The sequence below is a fragment of the Bubalus bubalis genome, chromosome 13 (genome assembly GCF_019923935.1).
Source record: "Bubalus bubalis isolate 160015118507 breed Murrah chromosome 13, NDDB_SH_1, whole genome shotgun sequence".
NCBI lineage: Eukaryota > Metazoa > Chordata > Mammalia > Artiodactyla > Bovidae > Bubalus > Bubalus bubalis.
In genome coordinates this window covers 15,422,602-15,449,803 of record NC_059169.1, presented here as the reverse complement: position 1 = coordinate 15,449,803, position 27,202 = coordinate 15,422,602, and the positions used below count along the sequence as shown (strand labels likewise).

General features: G+C 41.8%; 2 protein-coding genes and 1 long non-coding RNA gene across 3 annotated transcripts in view; 1 reads left to right on the top strand and 2 right to left on the bottom strand.

Moving 5' to 3' along the window:
* Window positions 1-25,642, bottom strand: part of LOC102398340 (ATP-binding cassette sub-family C member 4) — an 84,879-nt gene extending 59,237 nt beyond the window's left edge. Inside the window, exons 1-4 of the mRNA XM_045162439.1 lie at window positions 22,576-25,642; window positions 13,385-13,495; window positions 12,716-12,836; window positions 1,889-2,113 (exon numbers count right to left, since the gene is read on the bottom strand). Coding sequence (XP_045018374.1) covers window positions 1,889-2,113; window positions 12,716-12,836; window positions 13,385-13,495; window positions 22,576-22,631 — 513 coding nt within the window. The 5' untranslated portion in view covers window positions 22,632-25,642. The remainder of the gene's footprint in view (window positions 1-1,888; window positions 2,114-12,715; window positions 12,837-13,384; window positions 13,496-22,575) is intronic.
* The window catches only part of LOC123328868 (ATP-binding cassette sub-family C member 4), a gene marked incomplete in the record, with an annotated part of 1,148,417 nt that overhangs the window by 445,259 nt on the left and 675,956 nt on the right, over window positions 1-27,202 (bottom strand).
* LOC123328869 lies at window positions 21,732-23,367 on the top strand. Its single transcript, XR_006543864.2, has 2 exons — window positions 21,732-22,144; window positions 22,314-23,367. It is a non-coding gene; the product is annotated as an uncharacterized LOC123328869 (long non-coding RNA).

The window sequence follows — 27,202 nt, the reverse complement described above, 5'->3', positions numbered from 1 at the left end:
CAGTGCTGAGATTAACAAGAGTCTGCTCAAAGAAAGATGAGGAGAAGACACTTTACATTTTGCCAAGAAAAACATTCCCAAGAAACAGAAGCTCTAGATAAGCAGCATAAGTAGCAACTAGGTAAAAGAAGTGATAATTTCAATTTAAATTGTTTGGTTTTAGCTTTTGATTAGGATTTTATCTTTTAATAAAAATTATATGTATTAAGGTGGACAACATGATTATTGTTAAAAATATACATTGGGAAATGATTTCTGTAGTAAAACCAATTAACATATTCACACTTTATGTAGTTACCATTTTGTGTGTCTCCTGAGAACACTTAGGTCTTCCCTTTTGGCTCAGCTGATAAAGAATATGCCTGCAATGCAGGAGACCTGGGTTCGATCCCTGGGTTGGGAAGATCCCCTGGAGAAGGAAAGGCTACCCACTCCAGTATTCTGGCCTGGAGAATTCCATGAATTCCATAGTCCATGGGGTCAGAAAGAGTCAGACACAACTGAGCGACTTTCACACTTTAACTTGAGAACACTTCAGATCTACTCTCGCAGAAAAACTCAAGTATATAATACAATTAAATAAGGATTTTTTAAAGCAAATAACCCAGGGCAACAAGATACTGAGAAACAAGTTTACACAGAGCCTTTCAACAGCTGACATGGTGTATCTGTGGCAATTTCTTTGTAAAGACACCTGAAATCCTAATTTCTTTTACAGTAGCTAAGATCAGGGTAAGGTATGAAATAGTTGTGTGGCATTTCTCAATATAAAAATTACTGAACACATCAAATCAGGTCTTATTAAAACTTCTACAATGCATACAAAAGAGAAAGAGGAAACATAGTATTATGAAGAAGACTTGAAAGAACAGCAACAAATTCTCTCCCAAATTACTAAAGACAATGGAAATTTTCAAGTTTTATCCAAAATATCCAATTATTGTCTTTAATGCCAATAAAACAATTGTAACTATAGCATATAGTGAGTCTGTATTTAGCCTGAGTTATATTTATATTTTTCTTTAGTTAACACAATTGTACTGAATGTGATTAAATGGGCCATTGAAAAATATAATCATTCCCTTTCTCAAATCCATTCTGTTCTCCAAGATTTAATTTTATGGATCCAATCCTGAAGTTCACTTTTAAATACAGCTTTGAAGGTTCTAAAAAACAACAACAACAAAATTTCCAGAAATACCACTATGAGAATTAGGCATAAAAACATTGAAAATCAATGAGATACCTTTGATACTTTAATTTTTAATTAGATTTTATTACAGATTTAGTGGATATTATGCAACAGTGGATATTATGTGGCTCAGTTCAGTTCAGTTCAGTTCGCTCAGTCATGTCCGACTCTTTGCGACCCCATGAATCGCAGCAAGCCAGGCCTCCCTGTCTATCACCAACTCCCGGAATTCACTGAGACTCACATCCATCGAGTCAGTGATGCCATCCAGCCATCTCATCCTCTGTCATCCCCTTCTCCTCCTGCCCCCAATCCCTCCCAGCATCAGAGTCTTTTCCAATGAGTCAACTCTTCGCATGAGGTGACCAAAGTACTGGAGTTTCAGCTTTAGCATCATTCCCTCCAAAGAAATCCCAGGGCTGATCTCCTTCAGAATGGACTGGTTGGATCTCCTTGCAGTCCAAGGGACTCTCAAGTCATAAAAGGTAGCCCTGATCCAATCTCAGTAGAAAACTTTTTATTATATATTGGAAAAGCAACAACAACAACAAAAAACTCGACTTGGTGCAAATACCAAGCTTCTCCAGTAAAGTACAAATGAGCCCAGTTACAAAATTTTTAGTTTGCAGAGAACTTTCCCTAAATGTTCCTGATCCTTCAAGGGAGGTATACACTGTGAAACCGAGTGACACTTACCTTGCGGTAGATCATATGGCACAGGGCTACTCTCAGCCTCATCCCCACACGCTGAATATGATAGAAGTACAAGTGGTGCAGAACAGCCCACACCAGCACGCTGGCGCTCAGCCCTGCCGCGTAGCCATAGGCTTCATGCAAAGTGGCAGAATCCGTGTGATTGGAGCTTTCAACATAATCAATCATTTTCCCCAAAAATATGGGCTGCACGACTCTGGTGCCTTCCTAAAAGGAAAAAAAGGTTTAATTAGAAATCCAAGCTCTACCAGTTTTCTTACCACAAGCTTTACTTTTACCATTAGCATATTAAAAGGGCATTTTTGGCAAAACACTACATTTATGATTCACCTGAAAAGAAAATATCTATCTCCTATTAGACAAGCAGACAATTGTTTTCATCTTAAGCCAAAATTTTACATTCAAAGACAGTGAAGCCTTAGTACTTCGTACTCACTACACTCTAGAAGTTCAATAAATACTACAACCAGTGCTTTAGAATGCATTTGGCAAAATACCAAGTTATTCTTAGGGTGCTGGTGCTAAGTCACTTCAGTCACGTCCAGCTCTTTGTGACCCTGTGGACTGTAGCCCACCAGGCTCCTCTGTCCAGGGGATTTCCAGGCAAGAATACTGGAGTGGGTTGCCATTTCCTTCTTCAGGGAATCTTCCTCACCCAGGGATCGAACCCATGTCTCTTTATAACTCCTGCATTGGCAGGTGGGTTCTTTATCACTAGCACCAGAAAAAGGGTAAGAAATTTGCTTCCATACGAACAAGCTCTGTTGGCAGTCCATCCCTGTCCCCCTGTTCTTTCAACATCTCAGCCTAACAGAAAGTCAAAATGGTTCATGTATGGGAGACACACTCTTATCACCTTCTTAAGAATCTTTATGAATTGAAACACTGGGACAAACGCATTCACTTATACCCATCCCAAACTTCACACATTAGTACAACAAGAAAACAGAGCCCAGACTCTGTTGGAACATCACAAAGAAACCAGGCTGGGGAGGTTCTCAGGGTCTCAGCCCTGAGGGACACTGTGTCAATATGTCCCTACCCTCTAGAAGCTGGGCTGTCCCTTGGAATCAAGCTAAAAAACAACTTTTGTCCACGGTTTGCCATCAGACACTTATTGAAGGTGCTGGTTTGGAAGAAATGTTACCAATCATCTCTTCCCTAAGGCAAAAGTTAAAATCCTAAACCAGTGAGGTGGGGGACACTGAGCCTTCTCCCTTGAGTAAGACTTAGGGAAAGCAATTTTCTTTCCCAAAACTAAAGGAAAAAAAAAAAGTGCAACACTTGCTCACTTTGCCAGACGGCCACTCCAACACACAACCTAATTCTTCCCTTTTGAAGGTCCCCTTCTCCCTCATCAAGGAAAACCAAACACTCAATACAAATCCAGGTCACCAAAAGTAAACACCTCGGCCCTCAACATCATTTCCTCCACAGACTTCTCAAAAGACAAAATGTCAAAACTTTGGAAATCTTTCAGGAACTTGACTTTGGAGCAAGCTTTTCCTTTTAAGCAATCCTTCCTTATTAACATAGACAGGATAAGCAACTGCCAGGTTTTCCTTGATAGCACTCTTCTGTCTGTCTGAAGTTGTGGAAAGGATATGCAAGAGGAAGGGAAAGAGAATCCCAAACAACAAATACAAACAAAACTAACAAACATTTTCAGCTCAACAAACTAGTGCCTGATGAGGATATATAGAGAAAGTTGTCCCCATTCCTCAAATGGATGTAACATTAAACCCCGACACTCCTCTCTTGTTCTGCACCCACAGGTTCACAGGCTACACCAACTGCCTTACCTTCCACAACGTAATAGAAAGCTTTATCTATTACAGAGAAGAAATCACTGTTAAGCTAAAGAATTATTCATAGGATGATCAGATCAGAGTAAGAGGATCCATTCTCAGGAACACAAAGTTTCACTGTTACATCTCCAGCAAGCCCTATCATTCACCCCTAGAGGTTCTAAGAGCTTATGGAAGAGCCCCTCAGTTTGTACACTGTAAAACAGACTTTGTATAGACTTCACTGAGATAGAAATATGTAGGCTCACACAGAGAAACAAGAATGTCAGCCCAGGTATGGCCGAGGGCAGTCCAGTGCTGCAGCCTGCAAACCTGGGGCTCTCCATCAGAAGCCCAGCACTAACACCTGCCATCCCAAATGGTCCTAAAACTTATGATTTTCTTAGGAAATCATTGTTGCCTGTTACTCAGCTCTCCTTTTGACCCTGATACTGTTCTAATTACAGTAAGTGTAATGTCACCCACCAAAGAGAATACTGATAGATGCAACAAATTCACCAAAAAGTAGTATAAAATAAAGGCACCTCATTACTATCTGATTGGATTTTTTCTGCTGAGAGATAGTATTTAATAACCCAGTTGAGCAGATAGCCTCATTAAGGAGTAATGCCATGGACTTTCCTGGTGGTCCAGTCGTTAAGAATCTGCCTGCAAATGCAGGGGACACAGGTTCCATCTCTGGTCAGGGAAGATCCCACATGCCCTGGAGCAGCTAAGCCTGTGCACCACAACTACTGAGCCCATGTGCACTGACTACCGGAGCCATCACACCTAGAGCCTGTGCTCCGCAACAAGAGAAGCCACTGCAGTGAGAAGCCCGCACACTGTAACCAGAGAAAAGTCCTTGCTCAGCAGTGAAGACCCAGTGCAATCAAAATTAATTTTTTTTTTTAAATAGAGTAAGGCCAGTGGTGAAAGACAGGGAAGCCTGGCATGCTGCAGTCCCTGTGGTAGCAGACACCAACACGACTGAGCAACTGAACAACAAATGCCAGTCCTAGCTCAGAGCTTCCTCTCCTCTGTCTGCTCTTTTTTAAAATCTTGTTTATTTATCTTTGACTCTGCTGGGTCTTTGTTGACACACACGGGCTCTTCCTTGCTGTGTGGGCCTTCTCTCGTTGCGGTGAGTGAGGGCTACTCTCTAGTTGTAGCGGTCGTGCTTCTGGTTTTGCTGGCTCCTCTTTTTGCAGAGCAGAGGCTCTAGAGCACACAGGCTTCGGTAGGTGCACCAAGTGGGCTCCGTAGTTGCAGTTGATGGGCCCCAAGGCATGTGGGATCTGAGTTCCTGGACCAGGGATCAAACCCATGTCCACTGCACTGGCAGGAAAATTCTTAACCACTGACCACTAGGGAAGTCCTTCCTCTGTTTGTTCTTGATCCTAATCCTCAACAAGTAAGGCATAAAACAATTGAGAAAATATTTATTAGCAAACTTGAAACTAACCAAATGAAAACCTTCTGGATAGCAGGAACAATATCAAAAATTGTTCCCATAAAGCCTTCATCTTTGACACCAACCTATAACCCAGTGAATAGCCTTCCCACAAAACAACTGGGAACATAGTTCTTCTTCCTTCACAAGAATTCTGCATAACTGTGAAACTGTAAAAGATATTTAAAACAGTCCAATATAGTACCACAACAATCATTTCAAAGTTCTATGAGAGTCTCAGAGTCTCTGAGGCAGACATCTCCTGGTGGAGTCCTTGTTAGTTAATCTCCTGCAAGCACTTGACATTCTGGCTCACTTCTTGCTTCTTAGGGGATCTTATAGTTTCTCCACTACATTTCCACACTACTTGAAGTGTTTCTGGCCCAATTCTACCATCTTCAAGAAAAACTGAGTCACTTCCTGAGTTGGCCCAAGCCACCACCTTAAATACCATCTCCAGCTAAAGAAAGGTTGGTAGGGACACGTATGAGAAGTTAATAGGAAAAGCAGCTAAAATTAAAATGGCTGGGTTTGTTACAGAGATTTAAGTATTCTCCATTGACAAGATTCTTCTGTGATTTAGAGACATCCTTCTCTTTTTGGTACTGGGAGGAAGACACCTTTACAAATGGAAATTTCCTTCATCAATGTAAATGTCCCTCACAGAAGGGTAACTTCTGGTCTGTCTTTACAGTTTCTCCTGTGTCTATCTCCAAAAAAAAAAAAAAAATAAAATCAGCTAAAAATAATCTTTGTGTCAAAAATGCACATTCTCAGGTGACACTTTCTACTACCCTTCAATCATATTCAATGTTTGTAGTTTTGAAATATTTGTAACACCTACAGGAAAAAAAAAAAAAAAAAACTCTGTAGGAAGCAGGTGACAGAGGAGCACAGAGGATTCCTCCAGCTCCATTTCTTCTTTCACAAGACTGCTTTGGCTATTCAGGGTCTTTTGTGTTTCCATATTAATTGTGAAAATTTTTGTTCTAATTCTGTGAAAAATGTCATTGGTAATTTGATAAGGGATCACATTGAATCTGTAGATTGCATTTGGTAGTATAGTCATTTTCACAATATTGATTCTTCCCACCCAGAAACATGGAATATCTCTCCAGCTGTTTAAGTCATCTTTGATTTCTTTCATTAGTGTCTTATAATTTTCTGTGTACAGTTCTTTTGTCTCCTTAGGTAAATTTATTTCTAGATATATATATATATATTTTTTTGCAATGGTAAATGGGATTGATTCTGTAATTTCTCTGATTTTTCATTGTTCAGTTCAGTTCAGTCGCTCAGTCGTGTCCAACTCTTTGCGACCCCATGAATCGCAGCATGCCAGGCCTCCCTGTCCATCACCAACTCCCGGAGTTCACTGAGACTCATGTCCATCGAGTCAGTGATGCCATCCAGCCATCTCATCCTCTGTCGTCCACTTCTCCTCCTGCCCCCAATCCTTCCCAGCATTAGAGTCTTTTCCAATGAGTCAACTCTTCACATGAGGTGGCCAAAGTACTGGGGTTTCAGCTTCAGCATCATTCCCTCCAAAGAAATCCCAGGGCTGATCTCCTTCAGAATGGACTGGTTGGATCTCCTTGCAGTCCGAGGGACTCTCAAGAGTCTTCTCCAACACCACAGTTCAAAAGCATCAATTCTTCGGCACTCAACTTTCTTCACAGTCCAACTCTCATATCCATACATGACCACAATAAAAACCATAGCCTTGACTAGACGGACCTTTGTTGGCAAAGTAATGTCTCTGCTTTTGAATATGCTATCTAGGTTGGTCATAACTTTCCTTCCAAGGAGTAAGCGTCTTTTAATTTCATGGCTGCAGTCACCATCTGTAGTGATTTTGGAGCCCAAAAAAATAAAATCTGACACTGTTTCCCCATCTATTTCCCATGAAGTGATGGGACCGGATGCCATGATCTTCATTTTCTGAATGTTGAGCTTTAAGCCAACTTTTTCACTTTCCACTTTCACTATCAATTTTGTATCCTGCAACTTTGCTAAATTCACTGATTAGCTCTAGTAATTTTCTGATACTATCTTTAGGGTTTTCTATACAGTATCATGTCATCTGCAATGAGAGCTTTACTTTTTCTTTTCTGATCTGAATAATTTTTATTTCTTTTTCTTCTCTTATTGCTGTAGCTAGGACTTCCAGAACTATGTTGAATAATAATAATAAGTTGAATAATAATAATAACAAGACACCCTTGTCTTATTCCTGATCTTAGGGGGAATGCTTTCCGTTTTTCACCATTGAGAATAATGTTTGCTATAGCCTTATCATATATGGCCTTTACCATGTTTAGGTAGGTTCCTTCTATGCCCATTTTTTGAAGAGTTTTAATCATAAATAGCTGCTGAATTTTGTCAAGGGCTTTTTCTGCATCTATTGAGATGATCATATGGTTTTTCTTTTTCATTTTGTTTATATGGTATATCACATTGATTGATTTGCATATATTGAAGAATCCTTGCACTCCTGAAATAAACTCAACTTGATCATGGTGTATGAGCTTTTTGATGTGTTGCTATTTAGCAAATTGCAATTCTATTTGCTAAAATTTTGTTGAGGATTTTTGCCTCTATGTTTATCATGATATTGGCTTGTAGCTTTCTTTTTTGTGTGTTTTTTTTTTTTTTTTTTTTTTTTTGGTCTGGTTTTGGTATCAGGGTGATGGTGGCCTCATAGAATGAGTTTGGAAGTGTTCCTTCCTCTGTAATTTTTCTAAAGAGTTTTAGAAGGATAGGCATTACCTCTTCTCTAAATGTTGAAAGAATTCTCTTGTGGAGTCATCTGGTCCTGGGCTTTTGTTTTTTGGGAGATTTTTTTATCACAGCTTCAATTTCAGTGCTTGTAATTGGGTTGTTCATAATTTCTATTTCTTCCTGGTTCAATCTTGGAAGATTGAACTTTTCTAAGGATCTGTCCATTTCTTCCAAGTTATCCATTTTATTGCCATATAGTTATTCATAATAGCCTCTTATAATCCTTTGTATCTCTGCATCCTCTGTTGTAACCTCTTTTTCATTTCTAATTTTGTTGATTTGATCCTTTTTTTCTTGATGAGTCTGGCTAAAGGCTTGTCAATTTTATCTTCTCAAACAACCAGCTTTTAGTTTTATTAATCTTCACTATTGTTTCTTTCATTTCTTTTTCATGTATTTCTGCTCAGATCTTTATGATTTCTTTCCTTCTACTAATTTGGGGATTTTCTTGTTCTTCTTTTTCCAGTTGTTTTAGGTGTAAAGTTAGGTTGTCTATTCAATGTTTCTCAAGGTGGGATTATATTGCTATAAACTTCCCTCTTAGAACTGCTTTTGCTGCATCCCATAGGTTTTGGGTTGTTGTGTTTTCATTGTTATTTGTTTCTAGAAATTTTTTATTTCCCTTTTGATTTCTTCAGTAACCTGTTGGTTATTTAGAAACATATTGTTTAACCTCCACGTGTTTGTGTTTCTTAGAGTTTTTATTCTTGTAATTGATATCTAGTCTCATAGCATCGTGGTCAGAGAAAATGCTCGATATGATATCAATTTCTTAAATTTACTGAGGTTTGATTTGTGATGCGAGACATGGTCTATCATGTGCACTTAAGAAGAAGGTGTATTCTTCTGCATTTAGATGGCATGTCCTGAAGATATCAATGACATCCATCTCATCTAATGTATCATTTAAGACTTGTGCATCCTTATTAATTTTCTGTTTTGATTATCTGCCCATTGATGTGAGTGGGGGGTTAAAGTCTCCTACTATGATTGTGTTACTGCCAATTTCTCCCATTATGTCTTTTAGCATTTGTCTTATGTATTGAGGTATTCCCATGTTGGGTACACAGATATTCACAATTGTTATGTCTTCCTCTTGGATTGATCCCTTGATCATTATGTAGTAACCTTCCTTATCTCTTGTAATCTTCCTTTTACAGTCTATTTTGTCTGATATGAGGATTGCTACTCCAGCTTTCTTTTGCTTCTCATTTGCATGGAACATATTTTTCCATCCTCTCACTTTCAGTCTATATGTGTCTTTAGGGCTGATGTGGGTTTCTTGTAGACAGCATATATACGGGTCTTGTTTTTGTATCCATTCAGCCAGTCTGTGTCTTTTGTTGGAACATTTAATCCATTTACATTTAAAGTATATTGATATGTATGTTCTTATTGCCATTTTCTTAACTGTTTGGGGATGAGTTTGTAGATCTTTTTTCTTTTCTTGTATTTCTTGACTATATAAGTCCCTTTAACATTTGTTGTAAAGCTGGTTTGGTGGCACTGAATTCTCTTAACTTTTGCTTATCTGAAAAGCATTTGATTTCTCCATCAATTTTGAATGAGATTCTTGCTAGGTACAGTAATCTTGCCTGTAGATTTTTCCCTTTCAGTACTTTAAATATATCTTGCCATTCCTTTCTGGCCTGCAGGGTTTCTGCTGAAAGATCAGCTGTTAAGTGTATGGGGTTTCCCTTGTATATTATTTGCTGCTTCTCCTTTGTTGATTTTAATAGTCTTTATTTGTGTTTAGTCTTTACTAGTTTGATTAATATGTGCCTTGGCATGTTTCTCCTTGGATTTATCCTGTATGGGACTCTGTGCCTCTTGGACTTGACTGACTGTTTCCTTTTCCATGTTTGGGAAATTTTCAACTATAATCTCTTCAAAAACATTTTCATACCCTTTCTTTTTCTCTTCTTCTTCTGGGACCCCTATAATTCGAATGTTGGTGGGTGTGATATTGTACCAGAGGTCTCTGAGGCTATCCTCAGTTCTTTTCATTCTTTTTACTTTATTCTGCTCTTCAGAAGTTTTTCCCACCATTTTATCTTCCAGCTCACAGATTCATTCTTCTGCTTCAGATATCGATTCCTTCTAGAGTATTTTTAATTTCCGTATTTGTGTTGTTTGTCTCTGTATGTTTATTCTTCAATTCTTCTCGGTCTTTGTTAATTGATTCTTGCATTTCTCCATTTTGTTTTCAAGGTTTTTGATCATCTTTACTATCATTATTCTGAATTCTTTTTTCAGGTAGCTTGCCTATTTCCTCTTCATTTATTTGGACTTCTGTTTTTTTCTAGTTTGTTCCTTCATTTGTGTAGCATTTCTCTGCCTTTTCATTTTTTTTTTTTTTAACTTATTGTGTTTGAGGTTTCCTTTTCCCAGGCTTCAAGGTTGAATTCTTTCTTCCTTTTGTTTTCTGCCCTCCTAAGTTTGGTCCAGTGGTTTGTGTAAGCTTCGTATAGAATGAGATTTGTGCTGAGTTTTTGTTTGTTTGTTTTTCCTCTTATGGGCAAGGATGAGTGAGGTGGTAATCCTGTCTGCTGATGATTGGGTTTGCATGTTTGTTTTGTTTGTTATTTAAATGAGGCATCCTCCACATGGTGCTACTCGTGGTTGGGTGATGCTGGACTTGTATTCAAGTGATTTCCTTTGTGTGAGTTCTCACTATTTGATACTCCCTAGGGTTAGTTCTGGAGAAGGCAATGGCACCCCACTCCAGTACTCTTGCCTGGAAAATCCCATGAACAGAGGAGCCTGGTGGGCTGCAGTCCATGGGGTCGCTAGGAGTTGGACACAACTGAGCGACTTCACTTTGACTTTTCACTTTCATGCATTGGAGGAGGAAATGGCAACCCACTCCAGTGTTCTTGCCTGGAGAATCCCATGGACAGAGGAGCCTGGTGGGCTGCTGTCTATGGGGTCGCACAGAGTCAGACATGACTGAAGCGACTTAGCAGCAGCAGCAGCAGGGTTAGTTCTCTGGTACACTAGGGTCGTGGAGTCAGTGCACTCACTCCAAAGTCTCAGGGCTTGATCTCGAGTTTTGTGTGGATCTATATATTCTTTTCCACTGGCCAGGTACTTCTGTGCATGCATGCACTTCTGTGTCTTCCCAATGTATTCCTGAAGGTGTATTCCTGATATATCATGGAGAGAGATGTACTCCAGGTCCACCTACTCCTCCTCCATCTTGTTCTCCACTATTAGTACTTCTAATACTACAGAAGATGAGCCCCCACATTTACCAGGTCCTCAACTTCCCACTTCTCTGCCATGACTGCCCAACAACCAACCTCCTGAAAGAGGGGCCAGGGCTCTACCAGTTGCACCTTCCTAGATCCTCAGCAGGCAGTATTACTGGGGCTGGACAACTTTGAAATCAACACTCCCCCCTGCCCTCACAAGGCACTGCAGTATCTCAGTGGTCAATGCCCTCTCAAAGGTGGCACTCCACCCCACAAACCTGTCCCCACTCTCTGACACAATGGTCAACCCACCTTTGTCATCCAGGTCTCCATCTCCCAGGACCACTCAGTTACCTGTGAGCTGACAGAATCTCTGGTCTCTCCACCTGTGTAGGGCAGACTTCACCTACTCTGCTGCCTGCTACCCACAGTGCCCTTTGGTACAACACAACCTTTAAACAAGAGCCACACCCCCCAACACTAAACCACCTGTCCCAACCACTTTATCCCCAACACAATGGACTTATGACAACTCACCACCTTCTTCTCCACCCCTTTCACAGTACCTGCATCTTCCATTCCTTCTGCTCTCACACACTCACAGGCCACCCATGTCCCTTTGGCAGCACTAAGGGACCACTAAGAGCACAAGCCACCCAAGTGGGTCTGCAGCAGACATTGAGCAGGCTCAGCCAGAATAGATGGGCTGATGGCACTGTGTCCCCAGGTTGGAACTGTCTCTCTGGGGGATCTTGACCTGGGGTCTTCAGGGTCATGAAGGCCACTGACCTCACCACTTTCTGTCTCTGGTTGTCTACTCCACATCCCCTCCTACATCTTCTGCCAATGCCAGGCTACCAGGATCCCCCTTCAAGCAGGAAACCACCCCACATCCAGGGACAGAAACCAGCATGGATGGTGCATGGAGTCTCTGCAATTCAATGATGAAGCTGGAGCTCCTCATCACAGGGAGCTCTGGCCTGGGTGACCCAGCCTACAGGGAAGGAGGCAACCCAGGTGTACTCTTGGGAGCTCTGGTAGCTCCAGCCCAAATGCAGGGCCATGGGTTCGGTGTCACAGGAAGGGGAGAGATGACGATCCCTTCTTAGGAAAGCATTTATCAGATGTGAATTGGGCAATTTAACAATTACTTGCTGAGCACCTGTAAAATGTCTTATGTTATCCGGGCTCTGGTCCAAGTTTACATCCTCCAAACCACATTTCTTGAGTTTGTAGTATAGTCTTTTGGTCAAGGATCTCTTTCAGCATTTATGTTATTTACTGAGCATCAATAATATCCTAATATGGTATAAAATGTCTTTTCCACCATACTAGGTATATTGTCTAAAATGTCTTTTCCTTCCACAACACTATGTTTTAACCTGTTAAAAGGAAAACAGTTAATCCCTGGAGGTCCAGTCCTTTAAGCATCTGTCCATTCTAAAGATAAACACAACTGCTGGGCTACATCATGATTTCTAGACATTTTATCCTCTAATCTTAAAATACTGGCCTCTCTCCCCACAGGTCCCATCCATCTCAGTACTGACTTGCATATAGTTAAAAGCAATGCACAGTATATAAAAGCTTTTACCTCAAGAAGTATAAAAATTCCCAAAACTAAATAGGATTTCCAGTGACACTTTAAGATTGCTTTCATTAAAGAAGGCTCCTGTGCATCTTTCTCAGCTCTCAAAACTTCTTGATCCCAGTACCTGTGATGAGAAACAAATTATAGTAAAGAACAATGTGTCCACCAGACAAAACATGGAGGTGGCAGACTGGAGGAAAAGCCTTTACTACAGGGCACTCTGTGGATGCCCCATAAATGCTGGCTAATGGCTCACTGGATGCCTGAAAGATGAGCAGCACAGACCCTGAAGCACCAGAAAAACAGACCTTGAGGGAAAAGTCTCAGTCTCAGGAAATAAGTTCCTGCCAAGCCTTTGCTGGATTCACAGGGTCATGAGCAGCTCAGGAGAGCAGACACCCTCCTCCAGGGACCCCACCTCGAGGGACAGAGTTTGGCCTCCAGGGTCTTGGCTACAGGTTCTCTCCACTTCCAAAAATGCACAGAGAATATAGGCTCCCCAGCTTCCAAAGTGTGTTAAGCCCAGGGTCAGCCTGAAGCAGGTGAATGTGCCATGTCAGGGGAAGGAGGCTCAGGAGAACCTAGAGGAAGGCAAAGCTCCCCACAACACAACTTTAGCCACACATGGAAATTCTCAGTCTTCCTCCCCTTCTCCCTGCTGCCTGTGCTCACCCTTGTAGTTCTTCTCCAAGGTGCTGGGAGCTATCTTCCGGAAGCATGGAGTACATGTCATCTTCTTCTAATCTTCGTTTGTACCCAATTTTAAACAAGGGGTTTAGCCAACTGTTAAAATTAAGAGAAATGGAGAGTCACAGATATACAAATCACATATATCTAATTAAGTTCTAACTCGTGAGCTTTGTAAAAAAAGAAGAAAGAGAGAAATGTAAGAGGAGGAATCAATATAGTGAAAATGAGTATACTACCCAAAGCAATCCACAGATTCAGCACAATCCCTATTAAACTACCAATGGTATTTTTCACAGAACTAGGACAAATAATTTCATAATATGTATTTAAACACTAAAGACCTCAAATAGCCAAATCAATCTTGAGAAAGAAGAATGGAACTGGAGCAATCACCCTGCTTGACTTCATACTACACTACAAAGCTACAGTCATCAAGACAGTATGGTACTGGCACAAAGACAGAAATATAGATGAATGGAACAAAATAGAAAGCCCAGAGATAAATCCATGCATCTATGGACACTTTATCTTTGATAAACGAGGCAAAAATATACAATAGAGGAAAGACAGTCTCTTCAACAAGTGGTGCTAGGAAAACTGGTAAACTACATGTAAAAGAATGAAACCAGAACACTATCGAACACCACACATAAAAATAAACTCAAAATGAATTAAAGACCTAAATGCAAGACCAGAAAGTATAAAATTCTTAGAGGAAAACATAGATAGACTCTCTTCGACATAAATTACAGCAATATCCTCTATGACCCACCTCCCAGAGTAACAACAATAAACAAAAAGGACCTAATTAAACTTTAAAAATTTTGCACAACAAAGTAAACTATAAGCAAGGTGAAATGACAGCCTTCAGAATGGGAGAGGAGAACAGCAAACAAAACAACTGACAAAGAATTAATCTTCACCGTATACAAGCAGCTCATGCAGCTCAATATCAAAAAAACTAACAACTCAATCAAAAAGTGAGAAAAACACCTAAACAGACTCTTCTCCAAAGAAGACATACAGATGGTTAATAAACACATGAAAAGATGCTCAACATTACTCACTTTTAGAAAAAGACAAATCAAAACCACAATGAGGTATCATCTCTCACTGGTCAGAATGGCCATCATCAAAAAATTCTACAAACAATAAAGGCTGGAGAGGGTGTGGAGAAAAGGGAACCTTCTTACACTGTTAGTGGGAATGCAAACTGGTATAGCCACTATTTTTGGAGAACAGTGTGGAGATTCCTTTAAAAACTGGAAATAGAACTGCCATTTTGAGTGAGTTAAATTGAGTGAAGTCTCTCAGTTGTGTCCGACTGTTTGCGAGCCCATGGACTGTAGCCCACCAGGCTCCTCCATCCATGGGATTCTCCAGGCAAGAATACTGGAGTGGGTTGCCATTTCCTTCTCCAGGGGATCTTCCCGACCCAGAGATCAAACCCAGGTCTACCGCATTGCAGGCAGACACTTTAAACTCTGAGCCACCAGGGAAGCCCAGCAAACTGCCATATGACCCAGCAAATCCCACTGCTGGGCAAACACCTCAAGGAAACCAGAATTGAAAGAGACACATGTACCCCAATGTTCATTGGCACACTGTTTACAATAGCTAGGACATGGAAGCAACCTAGATCTCCATCAGCAGATGAACGGATAAGGAAGTTATGGTACATATATACAGTGGAATATTACTCAGCTATAAAAAGGAACACATTTAAGTCAGTTCTAATGAGGTAGATGAACCTGGAGCCTATTATACAGAGTGAAGTAAGTCAGAAACAGAAAGCCAAATCCTGTGTATTAGCACATATATATGGAATTTAGAAAGATGGTACCAATGATCCTACATGCTGGGCAGCAAGGGAGACACAGATGTAAAGAACAGACTTTTGGACTCAGAGGGAAAAGGCAAGGGTGGGATGACTTGAGAGAATAGCACTGAAATATGTATACTATCATATGTAAAACAGATGGCCAGTGCAAATTCGATGTATGAAACAGGGCAACCAAAGCCAGTGCTCTGGGACAACCCAGAGGGATAAGGTGGGAATAAAAAGTGGGAGATGGGTTCAGGATCAGGGGGACACATGTATACCTGTGGCCAATTCATGTTGATGTATGGCAAAACCATTATAATATTGTAAAGTAATTATCCTAAAATAAATTAATTTTAAAAATAATTAGATATGTGTTTACACACACACACACACACACACACACACACGTATACACCCTAATTCTATACAATGAGAGGCCCTGGAGTAATAACATACTGGTAGCAAAGAGCATTTCAGTCCTTAGATCTTGGGGTTCTGTTTTGTGTTTTTTTTTTTTTAACATACACAGTTACATTTCCCTTCTTGTGGTGAGAATTTTTAAGGTCTAATCTCTTAGCAGCTTTCAAATATGCATAGAGTATTACTAACTATAGTCACCACACCAGACATTACATCTCCATAGCTTATTTATTTTATAACTGGAAGTCTGTGCCTTTTAGGCCCCTTCACCCAGATCTTAACTTTCTGATACCCTTCTTCTCTCAAAGGAGCCAAGGCCCCTTGAAGAAATAGCTAGTTCCAAGGTTGGGGCAGTTTATGTAAGCACCTGATAATTAGCTTTTTTGATTATAATACAAATGCCAGACATTAAGCTTTGGAGACATCCTTGTCGAAGACAGCCACCTCCAGTGAACACGTGCCAGCTACACAACTAGATAAAGAGCCAGGCCACCCCACCCATGAAGTTCCCGCTTGGAAAAAGCTCTGGTTGACCTGATAAGACTATCTTGCTGACTGCTTGGTTCTCCCTTCTCACACTTTATTTCCCACTCTTGTGTTTTAAATTCACCAATAAAGAGTGAACCTTCAAAATCCTAGACACTCCACCCTCAACCCCCAAAAGGCAGAATCTCAAGTCCAGACTTACTCACCTGCGGTCTCTCTATTCAGGACCAGCCTGTGTCACCCCAGGTGTGTCTGGTACCCTCCACAACACGTGAATGAGTGATACACCTCATCATTTCAAGTCCCCTGATGGTTGTTGCTGACACGTGTCTCACAATCATAAGAACCACAAGAGCCAGTCAAGCCACAACACTGGCTCCAAAAGGAGACTTTCTGTGGGGGATGCTCATAACTAGTATGAGCCCTGGTAAGCAGAGCCCCAGGCAATCCCAGCAAAAGCCTCACTGTCTACAGCCTAAGACCTACAGGCAGAGAAAGTCCAAGAAGGAACAACTTGCACCATAAAATAAGGAAGCCCCGAAAGAATCATGAGGTTGTATAGAAAGCACAGAGAAGCCAGGTTGAATGACTTTTGCTAGACAAATCTGGGATACATTGAGAATCAAAACAAATAAATGGCGATGAATAACAACAAATTAAATAAAGAAAGGATCTCTGAATCCATGTTGTTACATTAACAGGAAAGAAAGGAATGCTCTTGCAAACAGAGGCAAACAAACACAAAAGGAGTGGTGGAGTCAGAAAATTATCAATGGAAGTTAAAACCAGTGGGTGAAAGTTTGATTTGGAAGACGGTATCCATATAATCTCAAATTCTCTCCATGCAAATTAATTATAAAGGGGAAAAAAGCAGTTAACTATACACAGGATACCCCTCAAACCCTGTTCAAATCAATTGGGCATTATTTAAATGATAATAAAATGTAGAGATAGCCCAAAGACTAATACCATTTTCCTGACCTTGCCAGGGCAAGGAAATTTTCAAGGTCAGGCAATAATAACCAGTGAAAGCAGAGATCACAATTCTTTTATTCCATTATTCCAAGGACAGTATGTGTACAGAATTGATGCTCAAGAATTATTTATTGAATGCATGAATGTCCATGAATCATTAAAGAAGCAATAAGAGAAACTGGGCTTCAGCTTTTACAAACTCTGATAGGTTGGCACCTCCAAAGAACTCCAATCCAGGAGTCAGAAGACTGGATCCTAATCCCAACAGTGGCCCTGAGGACCCAGGGCCTCAACTGTGCCCCCTCCTCCACTTCTCCACTCCAGGCCAGCATCTCAGTGACCCTTACTATGTCTTACTATGTCTCAATTTCCTTCCAAAACAAAAGTAAAAGTCTGTGAGCTTTACCACTAAACAGGTTTGAAACATGTTAGGCCATTTACCCTACAGTCGTTCCCCACAGAAAACACTCAGAATTAGCACTGGGATGTGCCCAGATGATGACACTCCCCCCCCCCCACACACACACACTAGTGCAGGAAGAAAAGAGTTCTGGAAATTGTTTGCAAAATTACATGAATGTCCTTAACAACGCTAAACCATATGCGTAAATATGGTCAAGATGGTAAATTTTATGTTTTGTGCATTTTTCCACAATTTAAAAAAATGTAATGAGAAAAAAATTGCACATGATGTGCCTCAGTTGGAAATCTTCCTGTGTTAGAGTCCAGACTTTGTCACTTTCTGGTTGAATGACCACAAACTAGCCACATAACATCTCAGTATTGGCCTCTGGAAACTGAGGAGACATGTGGAGGTAACACCTCCCAAGGCTGCTGAGGGCATCACCTGAGAAGACAGTGTTGCTCTAACAGGACAACGTCTCACCAGAAAAAGAGCAGCTGTCACCACGACAGAGATCCTGAGGAATCCCACTGGGCCCCAGAAGAAAATCTCTGATGACTTTGACAGATGCAGTTACAATGACAGAGCCCAACAGGAAGAACAAAGACTCTGCTTCTTTCCTGGCAGTCAGTCAGTGAAACGCCGTGGAATCTTTGTTTAACAGACCTGCCAACTTCCTTTCCCCTCTATAATAGTGATCTCTTTCCCTGGCCCTTTGAAGACTTGCATGTAGCTCTCCACAGTAGTAAACCTTGAACTATAATTCTCTGCTGATCCCATAAGCCTATCTTTGCCAGATAAATATCTGATACCCTCTTTGTTTCATGTCAACAGAGAGAAAGGGGGTCAACATGATTGGGGGACCCCTGGAAGACTCAGGCAACTTATTCCCTTGACACATCTGAATGGACTCTAATTGACACCTCTCAGGATAATGAAGTAGGATGATCAAGATCCCAAAAAATCAAGAAAAAACTATAAGAGATAAAATTTTAGGCAGATTATTTTTCCACAAGGACACACCACACCTCTGGGATGTTCTACATCTTGCTTGAGACTGTAGTTATTGTATAAAATTACCAAAACTCAACAAACTAAATGCTTACAGGAAACAGATCAAGGCCAGAAAAAGCACCTTGCAGAGCTCACTCAGCCTCCATCTACAACATGTGGATCTCTCACTGTTAATGAGGAACAAGTGGTATTCTGGAAATGGTGCAAAGAATCCTAGCTTGAAATTAAACATTTCTATGTATTCACAATCATTAGTTACTGAGGGCCTAACAGCACCAACCTCCCTAAACCATCTCAGCACTAGGCCAGTTCACATCCCCCCTCATGTCATCAGCTTCTCTGACAAGAGTCTCTGGAGAGTCTGACTTGACGCTAGTGGCAGTTTCCACACCCACACTCCCTTTGCAAGGGGACAGTTTGCTGACTGAGATGTGGCCAGTGTCAGTGGAGTGAGGATGCAACCATTCCCTGATGGCCAAATGCATCTGGTCCAAGACCCCACTCCACACTCATCTCTGGGAACAGGTCCTGCACTTCCCCCCAACCTGCTGCTTCTGGGATGGGGGGTGGGGGAAGAAATGCAGAGCACACCCCCAAGGCTGCAGTGCAGGACAGTGGGGACATTGCCAGGGAGAGTCTCAACAGACTGGGCATCGTTCAAAAATTGTGCCACTGATTTTCAATAATGGGAAAAAGGAAGAGTCATTCAATAAACCATGATAGGAATATGGGCTGTTTGGGAAAATGGGGTCTATCTTATACCAAACACTAAAAATATAGAGAGAGTTATCTTTATTGTTAGAAATTCAATAAGAAAAGAGAGCCAAAATAGAATGCTTACAGAAATATAGAGGATGCTAGGATTTTAAAAAGACATATTACAAAAGCAATAGGAGAAGCCAAAAAGAAAAGTTCAATATAATTAATTATATCTAATTTAAAACCTCTAAAGAACAAAAGAAAGTCTGAAAAAGTATTATATGCGCTATTGCAAGTTATTCAAGTTTAAAAATGCCTCATAGGGAAAAATATCTATGAAGAGACAATTCAAAGAAAGACAAATAGTCAATAAAGTTCCAACTCTAAAAATCAAATAAATTCTTATTAAAACTGATATTGGACTTCCCTGATGGTCCAGTAGTTAAGAATCCATCTGCTAATGCAGGGAACACAGGTTTGATTCCTGGTCCAGGCAGATTCCACGTGGCATGGAGCAACTAAGCCCATGAGCCACAACTATTGAAGCCCACTTGCCCTGGAGCCTGTGCTCCATAAGAAGAGAAGCCCATGCACCACAACTAGGGAGTAGCCACCCGTCACCACACAACTAGAGAAAAGCAAGAGAGCAGCAATGATGGACCAGCGTGGACAACAATAAATAAGTAACTGTTTGACATTTTTAACCTCAGTCCCATTAGAAATGTAATTCAAGTACTCACAAATAGCAATGAAATAAACACACAAGCAGTTTTTAAGAGGGCAAACCTGATGGAACAGAATTCGGCTTTCACCAGTTATTCTACTTCTAAGAAACAGCCAAATTATCAGTGAGTGTACGTGGCTAATAGAAATAAACTTTTATTCACTTCTTCTTCTATAGTTTTAATTTTATTGCAGAAATTTCTAAAATCCACAATAATTACATATAGCCATAATGGATGCCTTCTCTTTGACCCTATTTCCCACCTGTGCTGTGATAACACTAAAGCTCCATTGAGGTCATTTGTATAAAGACAATAAGCTAGTTACTGGCATTATTTGCAAGTTTAGAAAGCAGGTGAAATATGAGAAGAAAAGCAAACACCCAATGAGAAGATGAAAACTCAGTTTTTCTCTACAAGGCGGACTTTGTCTCTGGGCAGTACTTCCTGCCTGGGCTCATGTCAGCTTTCCCCAGGGCAGCAAGTGGGGAACACAAGAAAATTACAAGGGTACCTCAGACTTTACGTACAGACTGGAAACAACTAACTTCACAAAGTCTGGACACCTTTTAAAAGTTAACATTGAAGTAGTAATGCCAGTGGAAGGGGTGGCTGAAAGCAGAAGCCAGTCTGAACCTCCCATCAGAATCACCTGGAGCTTGTTTAACCCCCACCCTCAGATTTTCTAACTTTACACAGTTGGTCTAAAAAGAGGTCAGGGGGATTTGCGTTTCTAACAAACTCCCAGGTGATGAGGATGAGCAGGTCTGAAAGCTATACTGAGAACCATTGCCCTAAAGCTTGATTATAGAGATGTTTCACATGCATCATCTCCAACAGCAAGAACTTGAAGAACTTGCCTTGAGAGACTCCTGCCAATAAGACCAAAGGTGTGTTTGGAATCGGCTTCTCTGTGCATTTACAAATAAGTACACAAATAAAAGCTACTCGATACAGCAGTTACATACACAGGGAGCCAGATTGCCTGATTTGGGGTCCAACTCTTTCACTTTCTAGCTGTGTGCTGGTAGACAACTCACTCAACCTCTCTGCTTCAGCAACTTCAAGTGTGAAATAAAAGGTAATAGCTTCTCTCCTTCCAGCAGGAAAACTGGAAATGGGTGTCTACCAAAATCAATGAGAAGTCTTTATCTTCCCATTTCCACACACACATTTTGAAAATCCACAGACAGAAGGTGCCTGGAGAGTTGCTTGCCCTGCCTTAAGCAGATGTTTGACTATTTCAGTATTATTTAGAGTAACCACACCCACATTCCTTCTTCTAAGCCCCTCTTTCCTTAAGGGCCACCAAATGACCAAGAGATGTAACTACACACTGAATATACCACCATCAGAACAAGCATAGCAGCTCCCATTCCCTGGGGATCCCTTAGGCTGTCCCATAAAAGAAGTATCAGACTTTGTGGAAAAGATGAATGGGTTAGGTTCCAGAAACAAAAGACCTAATAATCACCCAAGTGGGATTAAAATCCAAAGGTTCAGGCCTGCCTAGTTAGTAGGTCCCAGCTATTAAATGAAGACTTCAGGTAAGAGCTACAGCTCTCTGCAGTTTTTCATCTGTTTGTTTCCTCCCAGTTCAGGGACCCTTCAGTGGTTTCAGGACCAAATGACTCCTGGGCAGGACCACCTGCATCAAGACCATGCACTGCTTCTCTGAAGGCTAAAGATCTGCATAAGACCCCACAGGTTTCAGGAACCACATCCCCAGGATTTGGTCCTCAAAGGTGGAAGTGGAGATACTCACAATAAGGAAATGGGTTGGTCAAATACATACTCTAGTCCTGGCTCTGTGTCCCAGGCAAAAGCAAAACGTGTTCAAGAATAGTATCCCCATTCATTACATTAAAAACAAGTGTTTTTACACACGTGAAACTTGTCACAAATAGATACCAGGAAATGCAGTGAGAGATATACAGGGAGAGAGGGAGGGAGGAAGGGAGACATTGTCATAGGCACAGTGACGAGGAGGCCCGGTACAGGCGGAACTCAGCTGTCACCTAAGGAATATGGGGAAAGTGGGGACATTCTTGGAAGATAACAACGGTGCAGGACACTAATTGGATAAAGGAAGCTGTTCATAAAACTGCTTGCTTAGGGGAAAAATAAGGGTGCCGTTTTAGTTCAGAACTGCAAATTCCTGAGCGGTACTAGGGAAGCTGGCTAAGGATGGAGTGTGGGTGTGTGGTCTTGGGTGTGGGGGGGTTGGGGGGGAGCGGAGTGGAGGGGCTGGTCCAGTCCTTCTCCCGCTTGGCGGGAGACTCCCCTGGGGCAGCCTGGGGTCTCAGCTTCCCTGCCTCCTGCTTCACTCACCACCCCTCCTGCTTCACCCGCTTCCCCTCCTACTAGGGCCTAAGGAGTTTGGCGGCAGGGCAGCGAGCTACAAAGCAGGGAGCCCTGCCAGGAGTTCCCTCTCACAGGTTCTGTTCCCCTTGCCAGACGCCAGGGACCACGTGGCTCTACCGGTTACAAGAAGCCCGGTGCCCAGGGCGCCAGCGGAAAGCGCTCCCTCGCCCCGACCACCCCTGTCCTCGGTCCCCAAAAGCGCAGCGGCGGCGTCAATCACCCGCCCCACGACGGCGGAGATGTCACAGCCCAAGCAGGCTCTCACCAGAAGAACAGGCGCGAGCAGAAGTTCGCGTCCTGCAGCGGGTTGGGCTTCCGCATCTTGCCGGCGGGGGCGGCCACGGGCCGGGGTCGCGCTGCTCTGGTGATGGAGCTGCTCCTGGAAGCGCCGGCGGGGAGACTGGAGGCTCAGACACAACGCGGTCGGTCCTCTCTTAGGGAGACAGAAGCACCTGCTTCAGGAAGTGGAGCGGCAGGGCGGGGGTCGGTGCCGCCTGCTCCGCGGCTCTGCCTCTGGGGCCTGGAGTCGGGAGCGGTGGGGGCAGCAGGACCAAGGGGCGGCCAGGCGGACTCTGCCGGGGGCCACGCAGGTGTGAGGCGAGGCTGCAGGCGCATTTGATGGAGCCAGTTAAGGAAACTGCGGCACCCAAGGCACCGGACAGAGGGGCCTACGTTTGGGCACCCGGCTGCAAATTCTACCAAAGGGCGCGCTCTGAGCCCGGGCCCCGACCCAGAAGACGGAGAAGGAGGGGCGGGCTGCATCAGAAATGCTCCTTCAGCTGTGATGAAGACCCAGAGAAAGCTGGCACAAGGAGATAGCAGCCCTTGCTCTGGGCACTCTGCCCTCATCAAGACCAAATAAGGGTGCTACAGGAGGGTGTCCAGCTGTAATGGAGCAAGGACCTTGTGGGATCTTCCTAGGCTAGACCCCACCCCATGCCCTCTACCTGCCTCTTGTTTGTGCATGCAGTGCTCACTCAGTCCTGTCCAACTGTTTGCGACCCCATGGACTGTAGCCCACCAGACTCCTCTGTCCATGGGATTATCTAGGCGAGAATACTGCAGTGGGTTGCCATTTCCTCCTCCAGGGGATCTTCCTGAACCATGGATCTAGCCTGCATCCTGCTTCTCTTTGCATTGGCAGGTGGATTCTTTACCACTGAACCACCTGGGAAGCCCCTCTTGCCTGGAGAAAAGCTTTAATCTCCCAGGCCTCCTCTGAGCCACAGAAGGCTGGCTCAAGAATTAACGATTGAAAGAATGTGAATGTGTAGTAACAACAACAAAATATTAAACAATAGCTCAGCCATATAGCAATCACAAAATCTTTAGTCCTTCCCTGAAGGATTTAGATCATATAGATGACAGTGTCTGATGCACATTCCTGAGTTGTTCTACAGATACTAAAACCCTCACCAGATGGAAGAAGTTAACTGCATGATGACCACGAGCAGGGAGCCCCCACACCAGCTGGAGCCTGAGGACTGAAGATGTTAAACCCCGTGACACGACCCTGTTACCTCATCATCAACCAATCAGAGAATAATGATGGAGGTGATCACCTACACTGCACTTTCTCCCTCACCTTCCCTGTAAAAACTCTCCCCTGAAATCCATCAGGGAGTTTGGATTTTTTTGAGCATGAACTCCTTGCTTGACTCTTTCAATAAACCTTTCTTTGCTCCAAACTCCAACAGTTTTTTTGACCTCGGACAACAGGGTTTAGCACAGATTATGTTTGTAGAGCTGCAAGACCTAATGAAAAGTAACAGAAAATTAGAGGAACTCAGATGATTTTGGAAGATGAATGCATGGTGTTGATGGGGGCAGCTTTCTGGCATCTTACATGCTGCATTGTGCAGGGAACCTCTGTGAGCTTGTTGCTGCCCTCGTAGACTGGGAAAGGGAAATCTGAGGGGAGAGATACTGTCTCATGATTTCTTTCATCATGAGCTCAGGGCCTAGACAAGTAACAGTGGCATATGTTACAGAACACAGGTCATGCATATTTCTGAGGAACTCCCCTTACTTTTAACTCTAACAACACCCTATTCAGCAACGTATTATCCCTATTTTATGGATGAGAAAGATGAGGCTCAAGGACAGCACTTATCCACAGTCTTCAAAGATGTATTAAATGATGACTCCTGATTTGGACTCAAGCCCAAGTCCAGCATGACAGTCTCACTGGTGGATGGACAGTGAGCAGCAAAACTGCCTAGACTGTGTTATTTGAATGAATGAATGACTGCAGGACTGAATGAACAAAACGTTGGGTTCCCACCCATAAGTATGTAGCTATTTGTGTGGCCATCTTACTGCTCAGCAGTTTTCTTCCCTTCCACCCTAAATGAAGAAAGATCAAAATTTGTGGAGCTTGTCACAAGATCATGTTGCTATTCTTTGATAATTTCCCTTTTCAATAATGACTTTTGGCTTCAATTACAAAATACAAGTAAGTTCTGGAGAACTGGTATACAGAAATGTGGCTCCAGTCAACAATTATGTACTGTGAAATTTCAATTTTCTACGAGAAGAGATCTTGGAAGTTCTCAACATTAAAAACAAAAAAGGAAAATGGTTAAGATGTGAATTGACTGCTATGTTGATTGCCTTGGCTGTGGTAAGTATTTTCTATAGTCCATGGGTTGCAAAGAGTTGGACGTGACTTAGCAACTAGCATATATGTGTATCAAGTCATTAGGTTGTATCATCAATATTTACATTTTAATTGTCATTTATACCTCAATAAAGCTGGAGGGAAAATGATTTAAAGAAAGCCCTAATGTATTCAAATATTTTTATAAGTCAACTTGTAAGAATGACAGAATGTTGATCATGTTCTATCAATAGGCATTGTGAGGATTTATTATACTATTTTTTGATATTCCATGCATGTTTAAAATTTTCTGTTGCAAAAAAATGAAAACAGAGCTGAAATTTATAACAATTACCTACTTTCTGGCATTAGCTCTTTCTGAGATAATGCAATCTACAGTTTACATAACCCAACTTCACCTGATTTACAGTCCTCTTAAATCTCTTGCTGAAGTTGGAAGCCTAGTGACTTCCCTTATCAGGCTTCCCCAGATTGTTCTCCCCAGTCCCCACAACTATCTCATAATTAGCATCTCCAAACTGTCAAATACACTCTGTCCCTTCAGCTTCTGCTGTCTTTTTTGCTTTTAACTAAGATCTTTTGAAACTTCTCAGCATTCTTTTCTGAACATTAATATGATACTTAGAAGAGATGTTAAAATCCAGCATTGAACAGTATAGAGAAGACTCAACATGAAGCCATGGGACCAGAGCTTTAGATGCTTCACTTATTACTTAACCTTTCTGACCTAGCCCATCTAAGGTCTAAAATGGGAAATTGCCACTCTTTGTACTCCCTGTAGGTTTATTGTGAGTCTCATAATGTGTAAATGCACTTTTTAGGCAAAACTAATACAATTATGTAAAGTTTAAAAATAAAATAAAATTAAAAAAAAAAAACAAAACCTAAAGCAACATACAAACAGAAAGGTTTCCATTCACTGGAATGGAAATTCCATCCATTCCATTCATGTTTAGCTACATGACCACAAAGCCAGGCATGGAGCTTACAAACAGATGTATTAAGGTCTATATCTGCATGTGTTTTCTGATCTTAAATGTTCAGTACTATAACTAAAGGCAATAATAACAAGTGTTGGAAAGGATGTAGAGAAATTGGAACTCTCATACATTGCTAGGGGGAATGTAAGGGGGTACAGCCACAAAGTTACCACATAATCCAGCAGTTCTACTCCTAGGCAGATAAATGAAGCCCATGTACACATGAAAACTTACATACTAATGGCATAGTGGCACTATTCATAAAAGGAAAAAATGAATTGGAGACAGGGCAACCCAAGGGTACATAAACTGATAAATGGACAAATAAAACATGGTACTATGGGCTATGGAATATTATTTGGCATTTTATAAAATACTGATGCATGCTATAACATGGATGAACACTGAATACATTATGCTGAGTTAATGCAGCCAGCCATTGATTCTAGTGGAAATGATGAGACAGCATCTAATAAGAGATTCAATCTTGTTGGACATTCCCAGACCAACCTCAGGGACATATGATGCAAATTTATAACTGTGTGAAAACTGATACTGAAGCTGAAACTCCAATACTTTGGCCACCTCATGCGAAGAGTTGACTCATTAGGAAATACCCTAATGCTGGGAAGGATTGGGGGCAGGAGGAGAAGGGGACGACAGAGGATGAGATGACTGGATGGCATTACCGACTCGATGGACATGGGTTTGGGTAGACTCCAGGAGTTGGTGATGGACAGGCAGGCCTGGTGTGCTGTGATTCATGGGGTTGCAAAGAGTCAGACACGACTGAGCGACTGAACTGAACGTAACTATAAATTATTAAATGATCTATGATATCTCTGTCAAATAGTCAAAGCATCAAGCATTAAATCTGCAGCAGATATAAGAGCAGTACTAAAATGGTTCAGCTGAGACAGTGCTGGTCTTCAAGCATTTTTCTATCAAGACAAATGGGACAAATGGGATTCACAATTTACATTCCAGCAAGTATCCATAGTTAAATGAATATGGTTAAAATTTCATTGTCACTCCCATAATATATCCACCTCCGTAACCTCAGGAATGGACATCTCATTCAAATCTAGTGAATAATAGTATGCTATGTCTCTGTTCAAAGGGTTTGGCCCAGAGATAAAGTGAAGGCCCATGTTAGGCCAATTGGCTTTCTTCCTTGAGGATATTTTTGTTGCTGTTCTTTTTTGTTTTTGTTTTTCCTGGAGTTAGAAAGGGGAAAACTTCACTTTCCTTTCTAGTGAGGGAGTTATAAGGACATGACCCATGATTGCTGG